The sequence below is a fragment of the Ylistrum balloti genome, unplaced genomic scaffold, assembly GCF_031769215.1.
Source record: "Ylistrum balloti isolate Yb309-2 unplaced genomic scaffold, AGI_CSIRO_Ybal_v1 Utg370552, whole genome shotgun sequence".
In the NCBI taxonomy this organism is placed as follows: domain Eukaryota; kingdom Metazoa; phylum Mollusca; class Bivalvia; order Pectinida; family Pectinidae; genus Ylistrum; species Ylistrum balloti.
In genome coordinates, this window is record NW_026782348.1 from 386,720 (window position 1) to 405,271 (window position 18,552).

The 18,552-nt window shown below is 38.4% G+C and overlaps 1 protein-coding gene across 1 annotated transcript; it reads right to left on the minus strand.

Moving 5' to 3' along the window:
* Positions 1 to 1,862: 1,862 nt before the first annotated feature.
* Positions 1,863 to 6,973, minus strand: LOC132556125 (transmembrane protein 178B-like). Its single transcript, XM_060220511.1, has 4 exons — positions 6,775 to 6,973; positions 3,296 to 3,397; positions 2,324 to 2,479; positions 1,863 to 2,089 (listed from the first exon to the last, which is right to left on the minus strand). Exons 1-4 carry the CDS (start codon positions 6,971 to 6,973, stop codon positions 1,863 to 1,865), a joined length of 684 nt encoding a protein of 227 aa, XP_060076494.1.
* Between the last annotated feature and the right edge of the window lie 11,579 nt (positions 6,974 to 18,552).

Below are 18,552 nucleotides of genomic sequence, written 5' to 3' on the forward strand. Positions count from 1 at the left end.
TATCAAAATATCTTTCTCGATGTTAGTTTAAACAGCTCAAATTTGTGGCAATGCCCCCTGCCAATATATCTCAGTGTCTAAATACAACACATTGGGGAATGTAGAACTTACAATGCCATCTGTAATTTCTATAAGGATTGGAATTCCGCTGCTTTTTTGATCGATTCAAACAAAAATCTAATGTATAAGTTAACATTTCAAACTGTTCGGCGAATGAAAAAAGCAAATCTGTTGTGGACCAATCATTATGGAGCGTATGTTCGAAATGTAAATAGATCTAGCTAGATCTACATAGAATTTCCACAATGTTTATATCGTGAACTGAAGCCTAAAATTTTATATAAGAATATAAGTAGACCCTTTTCTGACTTAAAAAAACACATGACATCCTAACCTGTGCTGAAAATACCTTTACAGGTAATGTACGTGTATATTTATTTACTTAAAGCTAATATCAAAATAGCTCACAGCAGCTTTCAAATTAAAACACAGGACATCCCCACTGTATACTTCATTACATACTGATCTTAATAATACTCATTGTACATCATGGAAAAAATGCTGATTTATAAATATAACATTTCTCACTCGTAAGTATACAAATATCTACAAAAATCCATGTTGGACACATTCGTTAACTGATATATTTTCTAAACTGAACAAAAATACGACACAGATAATTCTGACTTTTCAGCATAGAGATAAAATGTCGTTGAGCATGCATAAATTCAGAAGAGATTTAAGTTATGAGAGAGATTTTACAGTAGAGTGCAACATAATGAAGAAGTGGACAGTGCTAAACACAACCAGGCTTTTAGTTGGGACAGGGGAAGGCAAGAACGGACAAAAATCAGTTTGAGTATATATAGCATCATACAAGGACGTTTCTGTATTTAGCACTGCGTTTTGGGGTTTCTTCTGGGATACCAATAAAGTATTTTCATTTATTGTCATTTCCACGTCAGTATTTACTCACAAAATGTGAAAGAAACTTCGTCGCAATGAAACGTTAGAAAGCACGGTCAACAGACCAGGACGCCAAGCAAATACTGTCAACAGACCAGTATTTTAGAAAATATTGTCAACAGATCAGAACGGTTGAAAATATTGTCAACAGACCAGAACGCTAAGAAAATACTGTCAACAGACCAGAACGCTAAAGGCCGCTGAAGCATGACGTGGCCAGTTCCGGTCCAAGTTAGTGAAGAAAGCAACTGTCACTAGATGAAAGCTATCATATATATCTGAGTTTGGAACACAAATAAAGATGGACATCCTTTCGGCAGATATTGAGACAATAGGACGAAATGACGACAAACCTCCCTCTCGCATAGATATACCTTAAGAGCCAGGCTTTGTGGTCGGAGACAGGCCAAGGATGCACGTCGAAAAGTCAACTGATTTTAAACTGAGACAGGTCCAATATATAAAAGGAAAAATCAACCGGGTGTTTAAATCGAGACTGGTCAGAAAACACCTAGAAAAGTTCCAACAAGGTAAACAGACTGATTTCACCGGAAGTATATCTCGGCAGGTTCAGAAAACAGAAAACGGGCTACCGGAAGTAAAGCGAGACAGGTCCTAGGTACATACTGGAAAGACCAGTCTGATGTAAACCGAGACAGGTTCGAGATACCTGACGAATAGATCAAATAGGTATAAGTTATTTAAATGTTTAGAGAATCAAAGAGACTTTCTATTTATCAGCACAAATTTTTTGGTGTCAGTGATGACAGTAATAGAGTTGGCAATGATACATGTCTTTTTATATTGTACACGGCAGATAGAATAGAACTTCTAGTGCAGTCAAGCATATATCTTGTTTCTGAGTATTAAAATCATGAAGCAGTTATGTCCCTCTCTCAGCCGAAAGAATTATACTTCCGGGTCTCGTTGATGTTAATATAGTCACTCCTCAGTAGGCACAAGAAGATAAATCCTTCCAGAATACAGAGCCCGGTTCCTCCCCAGCCCAATGCAAATGACCAACCGTAAGAGTAAGTCACGTGACTTGGATAAATAACATGCGTGAAAATGTCAATGTCCCGCAAGGCAATAAAACAGATTCCGCTTGCTATCCCACACATACCTACAAAAATAACAACATTCAATATGTATCTGTGTACAACAAAACCACAATATTGTATTAAATATTCTGATAATCACAAATAAAACATTCCAACAAACTACAAATCAGATAGCGGGAGCGAAATCGGAACATAAGTGAACGAAAAATGGACTTGTCACTCGTCCTATGTTGTGATAATCTGTAATTTATAGGAGCTAAACCAATCACCGACATAGTCCTAAAGGTACTGCTTACCTGCAATCAGACACAAGATGGCGGATACCAGATAAAGACTGGACTTCTTCAAGCTTTTACAATCGGCAGGCCAGAGTCCACAAATCAAGGTTAGGACGCCGAACACCTGCACAGCAGCACAGGCCATCATACATCCTAGCCATGACCTCTCTAAATCTGCACGAAAAAAGACGCATTTTATTCATCTAACGTGCTTAACTTTCGCTTATACGCCTTTCAGCAGACGGGTAACAGTAAAAATATTGGCCTAGGCCTGGTTGGTTCTGTTACAGTGTATTGGGTTCACAACTAGTCTACGAAGGTCAGTGAATGAAATATTGGTATTTTCTTATGAAATAGAATAAAATGACAGAACATGTTGATCGTGAGGCTGATTCCATCAGGATAGGTTCACACTACAGATCCGTGATCTTAGAATAAAATCCCTATATCAACGATAAAGTTGAACTGTATAGTAACGTTACGATTGACCAACTTGAATGTATCTCGTAATCCTTAAAACACCAGTAACATTGGATATATACCTTGCGCACGACATGTCAGTTTTGTGATGTTCGAAACCAACCATTTGTTTTGTAATATGAACCTTAGATTTTGTATGAAGAAAATTATTCGGGGCAGAGAAGAAGTCCGGCTTATCAGCGACGGCGCCCACATGTTTCGAAGTATCATCAACTTCATAGAATGACAATTTAGTTTTCCAATCAACCAATCAGATGAACTGAATTCATGTTACCATAGTTTGCTTTAGCTTTCAACCGATCTGAGGCCACGATTTCTCATTCATTCAATCCTCCACACGAAAGTACAATGATATTTCAATGTCGCCTCTGCACTATCGGAAAGTCTCAACACCATATTTTCGAGAGGTGGGGCTGTCCGAAGGTATGACGTCAGCAAATCACTAATAATAATAACTTATCGAATCAAACACTACAGCAAGACACGGATCACATAGGTGGGTATACTTACGTAAGTAACGTTTCTCCTCGAAGGTTCGGGTGTCTTCTCTAACAGGAATCAGATCTTGATAGGTATAACCACACATACCGGTACGGCGGTCCACCGGTACACCTACAAAAGATGTCAAGACATTGTAGACACTGGGTACCATTTTCTATCGAGACATTGTAGACACCGGGTACCATTCTCTATCGAGACATTGTAGACACTGGGTACAATTCTCTGTCAAGACATTGTAGACACTGGGTACAATTCTCTGTCAAGACATTGTAGACACTGGGTACCATTCTCTATCAAGACATTGTAGACACTGGGTACCATTGTCTATCAATACATTGTAGACACTGGGTACCATTGTCTATCAAGACATTGTAGACACTGGGTACCATTCTCTATCAATACATTGTAGACACTGGGTACCATTCTCTATCAAGACATTGTAGACACTGGGTACAATTCTCTATCGAGACATTGTAGACACTGGGTACCATTTTCTATCGAGACATTGTAGACACCGGGTACCATTCTCTATCGAGACATTGTAGACACTGGGTACAATTCTCTATCGAGACATTGTAGACACTGGGTGCCATTCTCTATCAATACATTGTAGACACTGGGTACCATTCTCTATCAAGACATTGTAGACACTGGGTACCATTCTCTATTTCTATAACCATCCGAACACTTGGGTTATATAACTTTTGTTTGTAGTCCTTCGTTTCATAGTTATCTGATATCTGTCCTTATATGATTCAGGCTGGTGCGACGACGTTAAACCTAGTGCAACAAATAATAACATGTATCTGATACATGTTACAAACATGCTTTGTACGCCAGAAAGTTTAAAAGTCTGAAGTACACACGGCTTTCTTAGCCTGTGGCTATTTTACATACATTCTTGTTGTGCAAGTTTTCTTCCGGTCATTCATCACCAGACAGTGAGCTTACAACCCGACATATCACAGAGAACGTATGCTTAATAGCCTGCTAATACAAATCATGTTAAAAACCGGCCACTGACAGAATCAAACACACGACACTGTCAATGTTGGCTATTAAAGATCGACACTGACAATATTGGCTATTAAAGATCGACACTGACAATGTTGGCATTAAAGATCGACACTGTCAATGTTGGCTATTATAGATCGACACCGACAATGTTGGCTATTAAAGATCGACACTGACAATGTTGACTATTAAAGATCGACACTGTCAATGTTGGCTATTAAAGATCGACACTGGCAATGTTGGCGATTAAAGATCGACACTGACAATGTTGGCTATTAAAGATCGACACTGACAATGTTGGCATTAAAGATCGACACTGACAATGTTGGCTATTAAAGATCGACACTGGCAATATTTGCTGATTATTTAGAGGTCTAAATATGTACACAGGCAACATTGGTTAATTATGTTGTGGTTTAAATATCTACACTTAGTCAATTAATAATGACTTAATTTAGAGAAGTTAAATGGCTGTATTGACTATCCATTGTACTGGGTCTTTACTGAATAGAAGGAAAGTCTACAAGGTGACCTAGAGCTTAGCTAGAGAACCCGTCGCCGAAAATTATCAGGCAGAAACAGTTCTGCCTGCACAGATTAACATGTAAAAACGGAAAAACCCATTTATTTAGTGACACGATGAAAGATCACCTCAGAATAACAAGGTGTAAAAGACAAATAAGTACTGGAGGACACCATGGCGTCCTGGCCTTTGTGTGGACCTACAGATCATAATTACTGTACATGTGACTGATACGAGAGGACCGTGTGGGGGAGGGGTGCCAATATTGGTACATTTCATTCCTGCCACAACATCCGGTTTGTTGTTATCAAACAAGGAAGGAGTAAAGCTAGTGTCTCTAGTAGATAGAATTTAATAGGGTATTGGATGACGTAATATTAAACATCTTCCTGAATTTACTTCATTATATTTTTATATGCATGAAAATGACTTGGCTCACCTGCATGTCTATATGACTCATGTATCCTTAAATTTGTTATATCAACACACACAATTCGTGATATTTGGTCAGTGACAAGCTTGGATGAACGGTTATTTAGAATTTGATCCACAAAATGCTCCATGTCCACTCCCAACAAGCTCTTTTTCCTATACGTCGTCACAATTTACACGATTTAGATTAGTTACAGGTGAAAGATACAGGCCTGTTATACCACTTTTTCCAATTTTCTTGGCGTACTTCTAAACATTAAAAACATACGGGGTCATTTTCTCTGCGTTAATTTATCGTTCCATGTTATCGCTTTATTTTATTTCAAATTGTTTGACTGAACTTTAAAGTTGCATCGGGGCTGGGGAAAGAAAGGCACATTTAACTACGTCATAATGACCCGAACCTTACATGCGAATAGTAATAAACTTATATTTCTAATACCATTAAACATCAGGACATATTATTGTATTGGAAAATACTTTCCCATGGCTGTCTAAAACGAAACCTCTTCTGACTTCTGAGCGGGACAAATAAGAAAAAAAAATGTCTCGGATAAGGAGATTTTGAAATGTAGACGTTCTGATTGAGGTGTTTAGAATTTGGTAGAGAATCGAACACAATAAGTTGCCAGGTGGTATCGCTACTGTTGAGGAGTGGCGATAGAATGGAAACGGGACAAGTGTCAAAGGGCGGGGTCGTAGGTATCATTTCACCAGGTCTTAAAATAGTAGTGCGAAATTCCAGTGGGTTTTGTGCTTACTTCTGATGTTCAAGGTGAAATTGGAACGTCATAATTGATTTACTTGAATCTGGTGTAGAGGATTTTAAATACTCTTACCTGTATACTTGTAAACAGACTTAACTATACAAACATACAGGTAATATATACTGGCGGATTAGGCCAAATGAAAATTATCCGCATTGTAGTGCTTTGTTTATTAGTTCACAATGGGTGGGGTCGGTATGGTCGGATATGACTGGTACGAGTATATTTCAAAGGCCCAAGTACACCATACTTTATCAGGAACTTATAATATATAAATTTATACATATGTACATATATAATTATACACACATGGACTCACACACGTGGTTTAGTATGTATTACATATAGAGGGGCCAAGTAAGTAATATTTACATATACAGGCACAAGTACATACTAATTATACCTCAAAAAGGTCCATTTGATAATACGTACACAAAAAGGCACTCAGTAGATAGTACAAACACACAGGGGCCCGGCATATACTACTTACATATAGGGGTCCAGCAGATACTACTTACACATAGGGGCACAGTAAATACTATTTACATATAGGGGCCCAGCAGATAATACTTACATACAGGGGCCCAGTAGAAAATACTGACACACAGGGGCCTGGTAGATAATACTGACACACAGGGGCCTAGTAGATAATACTGACACACAGGGGCCTAGTAGATAATACTTACACACAGGGGCCTAGTAGATAATACTAACACACAAGGGGCCCAGTAAATCATAGTAATACTACTTACTATCTGGAATGCTGTAGGTGTAACATTTCCTCCACATGCCAAAGTTATAGGAGAAAATAGTCTGAACGGTTCTGTTAGTGGCCGCTGTGGCGTCCACAGTATACCAAAAGTCTGTCACGATACTGGCTAGTGTCAGGCCCAATGACACCAACATGAAAAACAGGGCGAAAAACAGTAGACATAGCGATCCGCGGCCCATCGTGTTCTTTACCTACAAATATATGTACACTAGTCCGTTCAGGTACCACTTCCTGTCCTGTCAGATACCTATATACAGCCCCCGTAAACGTCCACGTCGTACAAGTCCGAGCGGGTCCTCAGTAGGGAGCGGCCATTGTACTATTCAAGTAAATGAATTTCATTCAACCGGTTCCAGTCAAATACCTGTAAAACATGGCGGCGCTCAGGGACCGTCTCAACCAGCTTACCTGTGTGGCTACAATCAATACACTACAGGTGATCGCCACACCTGAAGGACGTGAGGTCTCGCTTTACATAATAATGAGAAAATTAACAATGACATTCCAGGGCGACACAGAAAACATTTCCTTTTAAAGTGAACACAATGCCATTCGCTTCACAAAGGGCACCCTAGATAATATTTATGGAGGCAATATGTTTACCGTTGTTTGGTTTTTTATGAAAAAAGTTCGTGCACACATTTTTTTTCATATATTTTGTTGTTTCATTTATTTCTACTAGATTGATGCAGAATCCAGCAGATACATGTTAATGCCAGATATATGTTTCTGTGATCATGTTATAGCAAAGTATTTATATTTAATTGACGGTCAGTACTATAAACAAGTACACTGTACACCCATACACAATACACTAGTACACTATACACCCGTATACTATACACCCGTACACTATACACACGTATACTATACGCTAGTAAACTATAAACCCGTACACTATACACCGGCAAACTATACACCCGTACACTATAAACAAGTACACTATACACCCGTATAATATACACCCGTACACTATACAACCGTACACTATATACGTACACTATACACCAGTGCACTATACACCCGCAAACTATACATCCGTACACTGTACACATGTATACTATACACCCGTACACTATACACCAGTACACTATACACCAGTACACTATACACCAGTACACTATACACCAGTACACTATACACCAGTACACTATACACTAGTACACTTTACACCAGTACACTATACACTTGGTTAAAACTATTGGGGCAATAGTACAACTGTTCTGTTTTGGATGACCATATGATCAGCTTTATCTTGATTTATGCCATTATCATTAGTTTTTAACTTATAGGGAATTACACTTAATTTTCCTGAGCTACATTTGAAAATGAATTATTAATAAATGTACGTGTTTCGCTCAAACTATTAAATTTAGACTTAAAATTCAGAGTGACGTAGATGAGGTTAAGACTGGATCCATAGAATTGCATGTTTTCGTTACATCTGGGTAAAACAATTGAACTAAACAGATAAGTTTTAGAACGGGGAACATTGAATTAATCTACATTGTGATAGAGTCTGTAGTGAAGCATTATCATTAAAATTAGGTTAAATGATATCATATAAATATTCTGTAGTCACATGATTCAGACCTTAATACATTAAAATAAGGTCATGTTTATGACGTTTTATAGACAGAGGTTCACACCAGATTCATTAGTTTCTGGTGACATGTTCTACTTCGCATCCGGTTATAGGTTTCATGACTTCCGTTTAGGCAGATTCTAATAATTTTTGTTCGCCAAATGTGCATTCTTTCCAAACAACATCTGTGTGTTCTAGGATATCTCTTACATATGAAAAATAAGTGTATATAATACATTCTTGTCAACCTTCTATATGAGCATCCTTAAAATATTTAAAATTTCATCTGATGTTTTACAAACAACTTGTATGTACTTGCTCCATATTCCTTTGGAATTGAATTAAAGACCTGTTTAATTTTCTTTCTCTTTTATAATTTGGTTATCAAAGACTAGACGATGGTGATTACGGCTTTTTCTGGTAACAGTGAAATCAATAGTTTTGTTGGGATTCAAATTGATTTTCCTTTGGTTATACGGAGCAAAAACATTTACATGCAATAAACTATCTGCAGCAAACAAATGATATTAGTACCTATTTCATTCATTAAAATGAAAAGGGCCAAGTATCTATCGTCGTGTAATGTTTTTGATATTCGAAAAATATCGCTCATAATCAACGTCGTTTTCTATCGGAGAGATACTTTTCAAACTAATTAAAAAGTTTCACTTAAAAGGTCACATTGCTAGTCTGATTTCTTCACCTCCATCACGATTTATCGATATCACATGAATTGTTACTGATTGACAAACAGAGGACTATGATTGCTCGGAAACCCTGATTGATTAACAGAAGACCAGCATTGCTCGGAAACCCTGGTTGATTAACAGAGGACAAGCATTGCTCGGAAACCTGATTGATTAAAAGAGGACAAGCATTTTAACAAAGAACAAGCATTGCTCGGAAACCCTGATTGATTAACAGAGGACAAGCATTGCTCGGAAACCCTGATTGATTAACAGAGGACAAGCATTGCTCGGAAACCCTGATTGATTAACAGAGGACAAGCATTGCTCGGAAACCCTGATTGATTAAAAGAGGACAAGCATTTTAACAAAGGACCAGCATTGCTCGGAAACCCTGATTGACTTACAGAGAACAAGCATTGCTCGGAAACCCTGATTGATTAACAGAGGACAAGCATTGCTCGGAAACCCTGATTGATTAACAGAGGACTATGATTGCTCGGAAACCCTGATTGATTAACAGAGGACAAGCATTGCTCGGAAACCCTGATTGATTAACAGAGGACAAGCATTGCTCGGAAACCCTGATTGATTAACAGAGGACAAGCATTGCTCGGAAACCCTGATTGATTAACAGAGAACAAACATTGCTCGGAAACCCTGATTGATTAAAAGAGGACAAGCATTGCTCGGAAATCCTGATTGACATACAGAGGACAAGCATTGCTCGGAAACCCTGATTGATTAACAGAGGACAAGCATTGCTCGGAAACCCTGATTGACTAACAGAGGACAAGCATTGCTCGGAAACCCTGATTGATTAAAAGAGGACAAGCATTTTAACAGAGGACAAGCATTGCTCGGAAACCCTGATTGATTAACAGAGAACAAGCATTGCTCGGAAACCCTGATTGATTAACAGAGGACAAGCATTGCTCGGAAACCCTGATTGATTAACAGAGGACAAGCATTGCTCGGAAACCCTGATTGATTAAAAGAGGACAAGCATTTTAACAAAGGACCAGCATTGCTCGGAAACCCTGATTGACTTACAGAGAACAAGCATTGCTCGGAAACCCTGATTGATTAACAGAGGACAAGCATTGCTCGGAAACCCTGATTGATTAAAAGAGGACAAGCATTTTAACAGAGGACAAGCATTGCTCGGAAACCCTGATTGATTAACAGAGGACAAGCATTGCTCGGAAACCCTGATTGATTAACAGAGGACAAGCATTGCTCGGAAACCCTGATTGATTAACAGAGGACAAGCATTGCTCGGAAACCCTAATGGATTAACAGAGGACAAGCATTGCTCGGAAACCCTGATTGATTAAAAGAGGACAAACATTTTAACAAAGGACCAGCATTGCTCGGAAACCCTGATTGACTTACAGAGAACAAGCATTGCTCAGAAATCCTGATTGACTTACAGAGAACAAGCATTGCTCGGAAACCCTGATTGACTAACAGAGAACAAGCATTGCTCGGAAACCCTGATTGACTAACAGAGGACAACCATTGCTCGGAAACCCTGATTGATTAACAGAGGACAAGCATTGCTAGGAAACGCTGATTGATTAACAGAGGACAAGCATTGCTCGGAAATCCTGATTGACATACAGAGGACAAGCATTGCTCGGAAACCCTGATTGATTAACAGAGGACAAGCATTGCTCGGAAACCCTGATTGATTAACAGAGGACAAGCATTGCTCGGAAACCCTGATTGATTAACAGAGGACAAGCATTGTTCGGAAACCCTGATTGATTAACAGAGGACAAGCATTGCTCGGAAACCCTGATTGACTAACAGAGGACAAACATTGCTCGGAAACCCTGATTGACTAACAGAGGACAAGCATTGCTCGGAAACCCTGATTGATTAACAGAGGACAAGCATTGCTCGGAAACCCTGATTGATTAACAGAGGACAAGCATTGCTCGGAAACCCTGATTGACTAACAGAGGACAAGCATTGCTCGGAAACCCTGATTGATTAACAGAGAACAAGCATTGCTCGGAAACCCTGATTGATTAACAGAGGACAAGCATTGCTCGGAAACCCTGATTGATTAACAGAGGACAAGCATTGCTCGGAAACCCTGATTGATTAACAGAGGACAAGCATTGCTCGGAAACCCTGATTGATTAACAGAGGACAAGCATTGCTCGGAAACCCTGATTGATTAACAGAGGACAAGCATTGCTCGGAAACCCTGATTGATTAACAGAGGACAAGCATTGCTCGGAAACCCTGATTGATTAACAGAGGACAAGCATTGCTCGGAAACCCTGATTGACTTACAGAGGACAAGCATTGCTCGGAAACCCTGATTAATTAACAGAGGACAAGCATTGCTCGGAAACCCTGATTGATTAACAGAGACAAGCATTTTAACAAGCATTGCTCGGAAACCCTGATTGATTAACAGAGGACAAGCATTGCTCGGAAACCCTGATTGATTAACAGAGGACAAGCGGAAACCCTGATTGATTAACAGAAACAAGCATTGCTCGGAAACCCTGATTGATTAACAGAGGACAAGCATTGCTCGGAAACCCTGATTGATTAACAGAGGACAAGCATTGCTCGGAAACCCTGATTGATTAACAGAGGACAAGCATTGCTCGGAAACCCTGATTGACTAACAGAGGACAAGCATTGCTCGGAAACCCTGATTGATTAACAGAGAACAAGCATTGCTCGGAAACCCTGATTGATTAACAGAGGACAAGCATTGCTCGGAAACGCTGATTGATTAACAGAGGACAAACATTGTTCGGAAACCCTGATTGATAAACAGAGAACAAGCATTGCTAGGAAACCCTGATTGATTAACAGAGGACAAGCATTGCTCGGAAACCCTGATTGATTAACAGAGGACAAGCATTGCTCGGAAACCCTGATTGATTAACAGAGGACAAGCATTGCTCGGAAACCCTGATTGATTAACAGAGGACAAGCATTGTTCGGAAACCCTGATTGATTAACAGAGGACAAGCATTGCTCGGAAACCCTGATTGATTAACAGAGGACAAGCATTGCTCGGAAACCCTGATTGATTAACAGAGGACAAGCATTGCTCGGAAACCCTGATTGATTAACAGAGGACAAGCATGATTGATTAACAGAGGACAAGCATTGCTCGGAAACCCTGATTGATTAACAGAGAACAAGCATTGATCGGAAACCCTGATTGATTAACAGAGGACAAGCATTGCTCGGAAACCCTGATTGATTAACAGAGGACAAGCATTGTTCGGAAACGCTGATTGATTAACAGAGGACAAGCATTGTTCGGAAACGCTGATTGATTAACAGAGGACAAACATTGTTCGGAAACCCTGATTGATTAACAGAGGACAAGCATTGTTCGGAAACCCTGATTGATTAACAGAGGATTATCATTGCTCGGAAACCCTGATTGATTAAAAGTGGACCAGCAATTTAACAAAGACCAAGCATTGCTCGGAAACCCTGATTGATTAACAGAGGACAAGCATTGCTCGGAAACCCTGATTGATTAACAGAGGACAAGCATTGCTCGGAAACCCTGATTGATTAACAGAGAACAAGCATTGCTCGGAAACCCTGATTGATTAACAACATTTTATTAACAGAGGACAAGCATTGCTCGGAAACCCTGATTGATTAACAGAGGACAAGCATTGCTCGGAAACCCTGATTGATTAACAGAGGACAAGCATTGCTCGGAAACCCTGATTGATTAACAGAGGACAAGCATTGCTCGGAAACCCTGATTGATTAACAGAGGACAAACATTGCTCGGAAACCCTGATTGATTAACAGAGGACAAGCATTGCTCGGAAACCCTGATTGATTAACAGAGGACAAGCATTGCTCGGAAACCCTGATTGATTAACAGAGGACAAGCATTGCTCGGAAACCCTGATTGATTAACAGAGGACAAGCATTGCTCGGAAACCCTGATTGATTAACAGAGGACAAGCATTGCTCGGAAACCCTGATTGATTAACAGAGGACAAGCATTGCTCGGAAACGCTGATTGATTAACAGAGGACAAGCATTGTTCGGAAACCCTGATTGATTAACAGAGGACAAGCATTTTAACAAAGGACCAGCATTGTTCGGAAACGCTGATTGATTAACAGAGGACAAGCATTGTTCGGAAACGCTGATTGATTAACAGAGGACAAGCATTGTTCGGAAACCCTGATTGATTAACAGAGGACAAGCATTGCTCGGAAACCCTGATTGATTAACAGAGGACAAGCATTGCTCGGAAACCCTGATTGATTAACAGAGGACAAGCATTGCTCGGAAACCCTGATTGACATACAGAGGACAAGCATTGCTCGGAAACCCTGATTGATTAACAGAGGACAAGCATTGCTCGGAAACCTGATTGATTAACAGAGGACAAGCATTGCTCGGAAACCCTGATTGATTAACAGAGGACAAACATTGCTCGGAAACCCTGATTGATTAACAGAGGACAAGCATTGCTCGGAAACCCTGATTGATTAACAGAGGACAAGCATTGTTCGGAAACGCTGATTGATTAACAGAGGACAAACATTGTTCGGAAACCCTGATTGATTAACAGAGGACAAGCATTGCTCGGAAACCCTGATTGATTAACAGAGGACAAGCATTGCTCGGAAACCCTGATTGATTAACAGAGGACAAGCATTGCTAGGAAACGCTGATTGATTAACAGAGGACAAGCATTGCTCGGAAACCCTGATTGATTAACAGAGGACAAGCATTTTAACAGAGGACAAGCATTGCTCGGAAACCCTGATTGACTAACAGAGGACAAGCATTGCTAGGAAACGGTGATTGATTAACAGAGGACAAGCATTGCTAGGAAACGGTGATTGATTAACAGAGGACAAGCATTGCTCGGAAACCCTGATTGATTAACAGAGGACAAGCATTGCTCGGAAACCCTGATTGATTAACAGAGGACAAGCATTGCTCGGAAACCCTGATTGATTAACAGAGGACAAGCATTGCTCGGAAACCCTGATTGATTAACAGAGGACAATCATTGCTCGGAAACCCTGATTGATTAACAGAGGATTATCATTGCTCGGAAACCCTGATTGACTTACAGAGAACAAGCATTGCTCAGAAACCCTGATTGACATACAGAGGACAAGCATTGCTCGGAAACCCTGATTGATTAACAGAGGACAAGCATTGCTCGGAAACCCTGATTGATTAACAGAGGACAAGCATTGCTCGGAAACCCTGATTGATTAACAGAGGACAAGCATTCGGAAACCCTGATTGATTAACAGAGGACAAGCATTGCTCGGAAACCCTGATTGATTAACAGAGGACAAGCATTGCTCGGAAACCCTGATTGATTAACAGAGGACAAGCATTGCTCGGAAACCCTGATTGATTAACAGAGGATTATCATTACTCGGAAACCCTGATTGATATTCCCTGATTACATGATTTGTAGTATCATGTTTAATACATATTTGATCACGATTTTTTCTGACAGTTTGATAAAACAGGAGGTGATGTTATTACAAATAACATTAGACGATTTCCGTGAAATTGGTAGTTTACCAATACATATGGTTTTCTGGAAAAGTAGATTTAGAGGTGGAGCAAGAGAAGATAACAGGGTTTTTTTAGCTATTACCGGTTATACACTATCAGGTCCAGCTGGTTTCTATCTTTGATAATTAAATATCCTAAATCTTCTCATTTATCGTTAAAACGGTTAAAATGAAGACGACTAAAGGGAGGTAAATCAAGTTTAAAAGTGTTAGAATCATTATCATTAACAGAGTTATATATAGAAGTAAAGGAATAATTAAAAGCTTCAGATTTGTCAAGAGGATCATTATATCGTCATGGATGGGATACATTAGAAAGATTAATTATATATTTAGCAATACGCCACCACTTACCTGGACAAGGCTTTCGATAGTGTGAACAGAAATACATTGATTTTTTAATTGTCCCAAAGTGGAGTTAGAAGAAAGCTCTTTAACATTTTAAATCCCTTTATGAAGGTTTAAAGCTGTGTGTGAGATACAAGTCTGATCTCTCTGATTTTTTCCATTCACACAAGAATTGATGCAAGATGAAGGGTTATCTCCCTTCCGTCATTCAGTCCAGTCGCGTGATCAACTATTTCTAAGAGATATGTCGCTTTTTCTGTTCTTGTACGCCGATCACACTTTTTTTCTCAGAGTCAACTACCAGCTTAAAGAAGATGTTTTTGAAATAACGATTGTCATTCAACATAAAAAAAAAAAAAAAAACAACGACAAAAAAAAAAAAAAAAAAAAACCCACAAACACAAACAAACAAACAAACAAATACAATAAAAATTGTTGTATTCTGAAATGGGGAATGACAAATTTTATGCTGAAAACAAAGAAATATAAATAGATGGTTGATCAATGAAATTATCATGCTGTTACATCGAACTTTCACTGTAAAATGTACCAAAACTTAACTTATTGTTACTGATCAAGGATGTCAATGTATGCTTCATATTCTGAAAATTTGTAATGATCATATGTGAAGTTTGGGGTTTATCCCGACTGATCAGATAGAAAAAATACATAATGAATTTTTTGAGAATAAAATCCCTTGGAATTATGCTATTTTCGGAACTGGGTCGTTTTCTCTACATATTATCGGAAGTGCCAAATAATTAAATATTGGTTGAAATTAAGTATTTGTATATTGAAGCCAGTGTATGAATATACGACTGAATGTAATCACAGAAACTGTAACTGGAGATGCCAGGTTAAAAATACAGCTGTCAACTAGTTTTGGGGGCGTTTGGTTAAATCATAGAGTCGATAACAATTTTCTTTTTTTTCTCAAGCAACGTCTTGCCGATAATGTTTATTCAATTACCGAATGAGTTTGTTGAAACTCACCAATACGTTATTTCTACAAATTCTTGTTAGACTCGTTTACAACTGTACAGCACTATTTAACAAAAGCTATTCCAAACGTTTCTCTACGACTTAATCTAAGTGTCGATTATCAGTCATCAGTTGTGTTTATATATTCCAAGAGAACACGTGCTTTACATTCATTTTAACCAGAATTTAGTAGAAGACGAGTTTCATTTCATTTTTCATCTGTCCTCTGTATATAACTTTACGTTAAACGTTTTCGGAAGATATTATTGGAACCGTCCATCGTCCTATAAACTTGTACAATTACTAACAGTACGAAAAAAGAAGTTAAATATTTAGGCAAATATTTGTAATCAAGTTTATTATTACGTTCAACATTTCAAGCCTACTGTGTATTGTTTAATCTTCTGCCCACCACTTCCTGTAAAATTATATATTTCCGGCACGTTTCAATTAATAATTGTCCTTCTGTTCTACTTTCACTGTCCACCAGTCTGTGTTATTTCTTCTTGTCTTGTGCATTGTAAGCTAATTCTGATATAATTGAATATGATGTATACGTTTTAATAGTCGTTTGTTGTACCACTGTTATAGGTATGAGCTGTAAGGCTTATAATGAGTAATACAAGGAAGAGCTGACCTGTCTGATAAACAATTCTGAAGTTTTCCCATTCATTTCTACCTTCTCAGATAAGATCAATAATTTCATTACGTTTCATCTGAATTTATGGCATTCCTTACCTTTACCATTATTTCTAGCTATTTCATGTGATCTAATTTTTTCCCGTGGATTTGACCTTATATGGCATCAACTGCTTATCATTGGCACGGATTCCAGTGATTTTGGATTGAAAATGGATATCAGTTAATTTCTTTTTTTTTATTTATTAATCAGTTCGTCCTAACATTTTCCTAATCCCTAGTTTGAAGACTTTCATGTATTAGACATCATTTTGTGTTTTGATAAATGTTTCTTTTAAATGATATCTTCTTTAAAACTTTTAAAAATAAACTATGAACACCTCGGCGATTGTCACTAAAAAGTGGTGCTAATGCTTCCATAGAATGAACCCTGTTTAAGTTATTCACTTTAAAGGTATCAACACAGGTTTAAACTCAAATGTTGAGTTCTAGAGATCAGGTTTAATCTCAGATGTTAAGTTCTAGAGATCAGGTTTAAACTCAAATGTTGAGTTCTAGAGATCAGGTTTAAACTCAAATGTTGAGGTCTATAGATCAGGTTTAAACTCAAATGTTGAGTTCTAGAGATCAGGTTCAAACTCAAATGTTGAGCTCTATAGATCAGGTTTAAACTCAGATGTTAAGTTCTAGAGATCAGGTTTAAACTCAAATGTTGAGTTCTAGAGATCAGGTTTAAACTCAAATGTTGAGCTCTATAGATCAGGTTTAAACTCAAATGTTGAGTTCTAGGTTTAAACTCAAATGTTTAGTTCTAGAGATCAGGTTTAAACTCAGGTTTAAACTCAAATGTTGAGTTCTAGAGATCAGGTTTAAACTCAAATGTTGTTCTAGAGATCAAGTTTAAACTCAAATGTTTAGTTCTAGAGATCAGGTTTTAACTCAAATGTTGAGTTCTAGAGATCAGGTTTAAACTCAAATGTTGAGTTCTAGAGATCAAGTTTAGACTGAAATGATGAAATCTATAGATCATACTGGTACACTTATTTTCCTGGTATTTCAGAAGGCCTGATGTAAAATATTCCGTTGTCGTGTTTTGCCATAGTTTGTTCTGAGTACTGGCGTCTTTTGATATAAATACACACTTCATTATATGGGTATTTTACCTGAAATCATCTTTGTAGTTACGTCTTTTGTCTGGATACAAAAGTGATTGCAGTAGACAGAGAAAATGCATTAAACCGCAGAATCAGGTACTCCATTACCGTAAGCTGTAACCTAGGTTTAGGAAAATTGTCGTGCTGACTTCAACTCTATCTTCAGGCGTAATGATCAAAATGACAGTGACGACTACGATAAGCAATTCCGCCCAGAAATTCATTTGTGGGTGGAAATTAAATGGAAATCAAAATTATCTACTTAATTTCCCTTTTTTCAGACAGAAGCATTCGGCATTCAATATATCGACGAGACTTCCATCACTGTTCTGGCCTCGATAAGGTTCTAAATCATGGCACGGTGGAGTATTGTTATGTTGGTAGGAGCGGAGACCTGGTGTAGGAGAGAGAACAGAGTGGTACCCGGCGGTATCTTACAGGAAGGAAACACAACATGACGACGACTCTGTTTGAAAACAAAGAAAATACCCTCAACTATATGTCATCGAAGAAACCTTTCTGTCGACTGAATCAGAAGGAATGGAATGGGAGTGATGTCAAACAGGGTTTTAGAATTTTACCAGTCAACAACCAGAACCTACATACATTTTACGTTTTTAAGGCCCCCGTGGTAGATTGATACATAGGCTTGTTACCCAACTGAGAACAAATCGGAGATCAGGTTGGTTAAAAAGCAAGAGGCGTACTCTATAATACAGTTATATATGTCACATAATTTCCAGCAGTGAAATACCAGTATATGTGTCATGTGAAGTCTCATTTTTGGGTAGTTTGAATAGG

Coding starts and splice junctions, on each gene's coding strand:
- LOC132556125 (XM_060220511.1), bottom strand. CDS start 6,973: ATGGGCCGCGGATCGCTATGTCTACTGTTTTTCGCCCTGTTTTTCATG. Junction 3,398..6,774: donor CACCTACAGCATTCCAGATA/GTAAGTAGTATT, acceptor CATCTTTTGTAG/GTGTACCGGTGGACCGCCGT. Junction 2,090..2,323: donor CATCTTGTGTCTGATTGCAG/GTAAGCAGTACC, acceptor TTATTTTTGTAG/GTATGTGTGGGATAGCAAGC.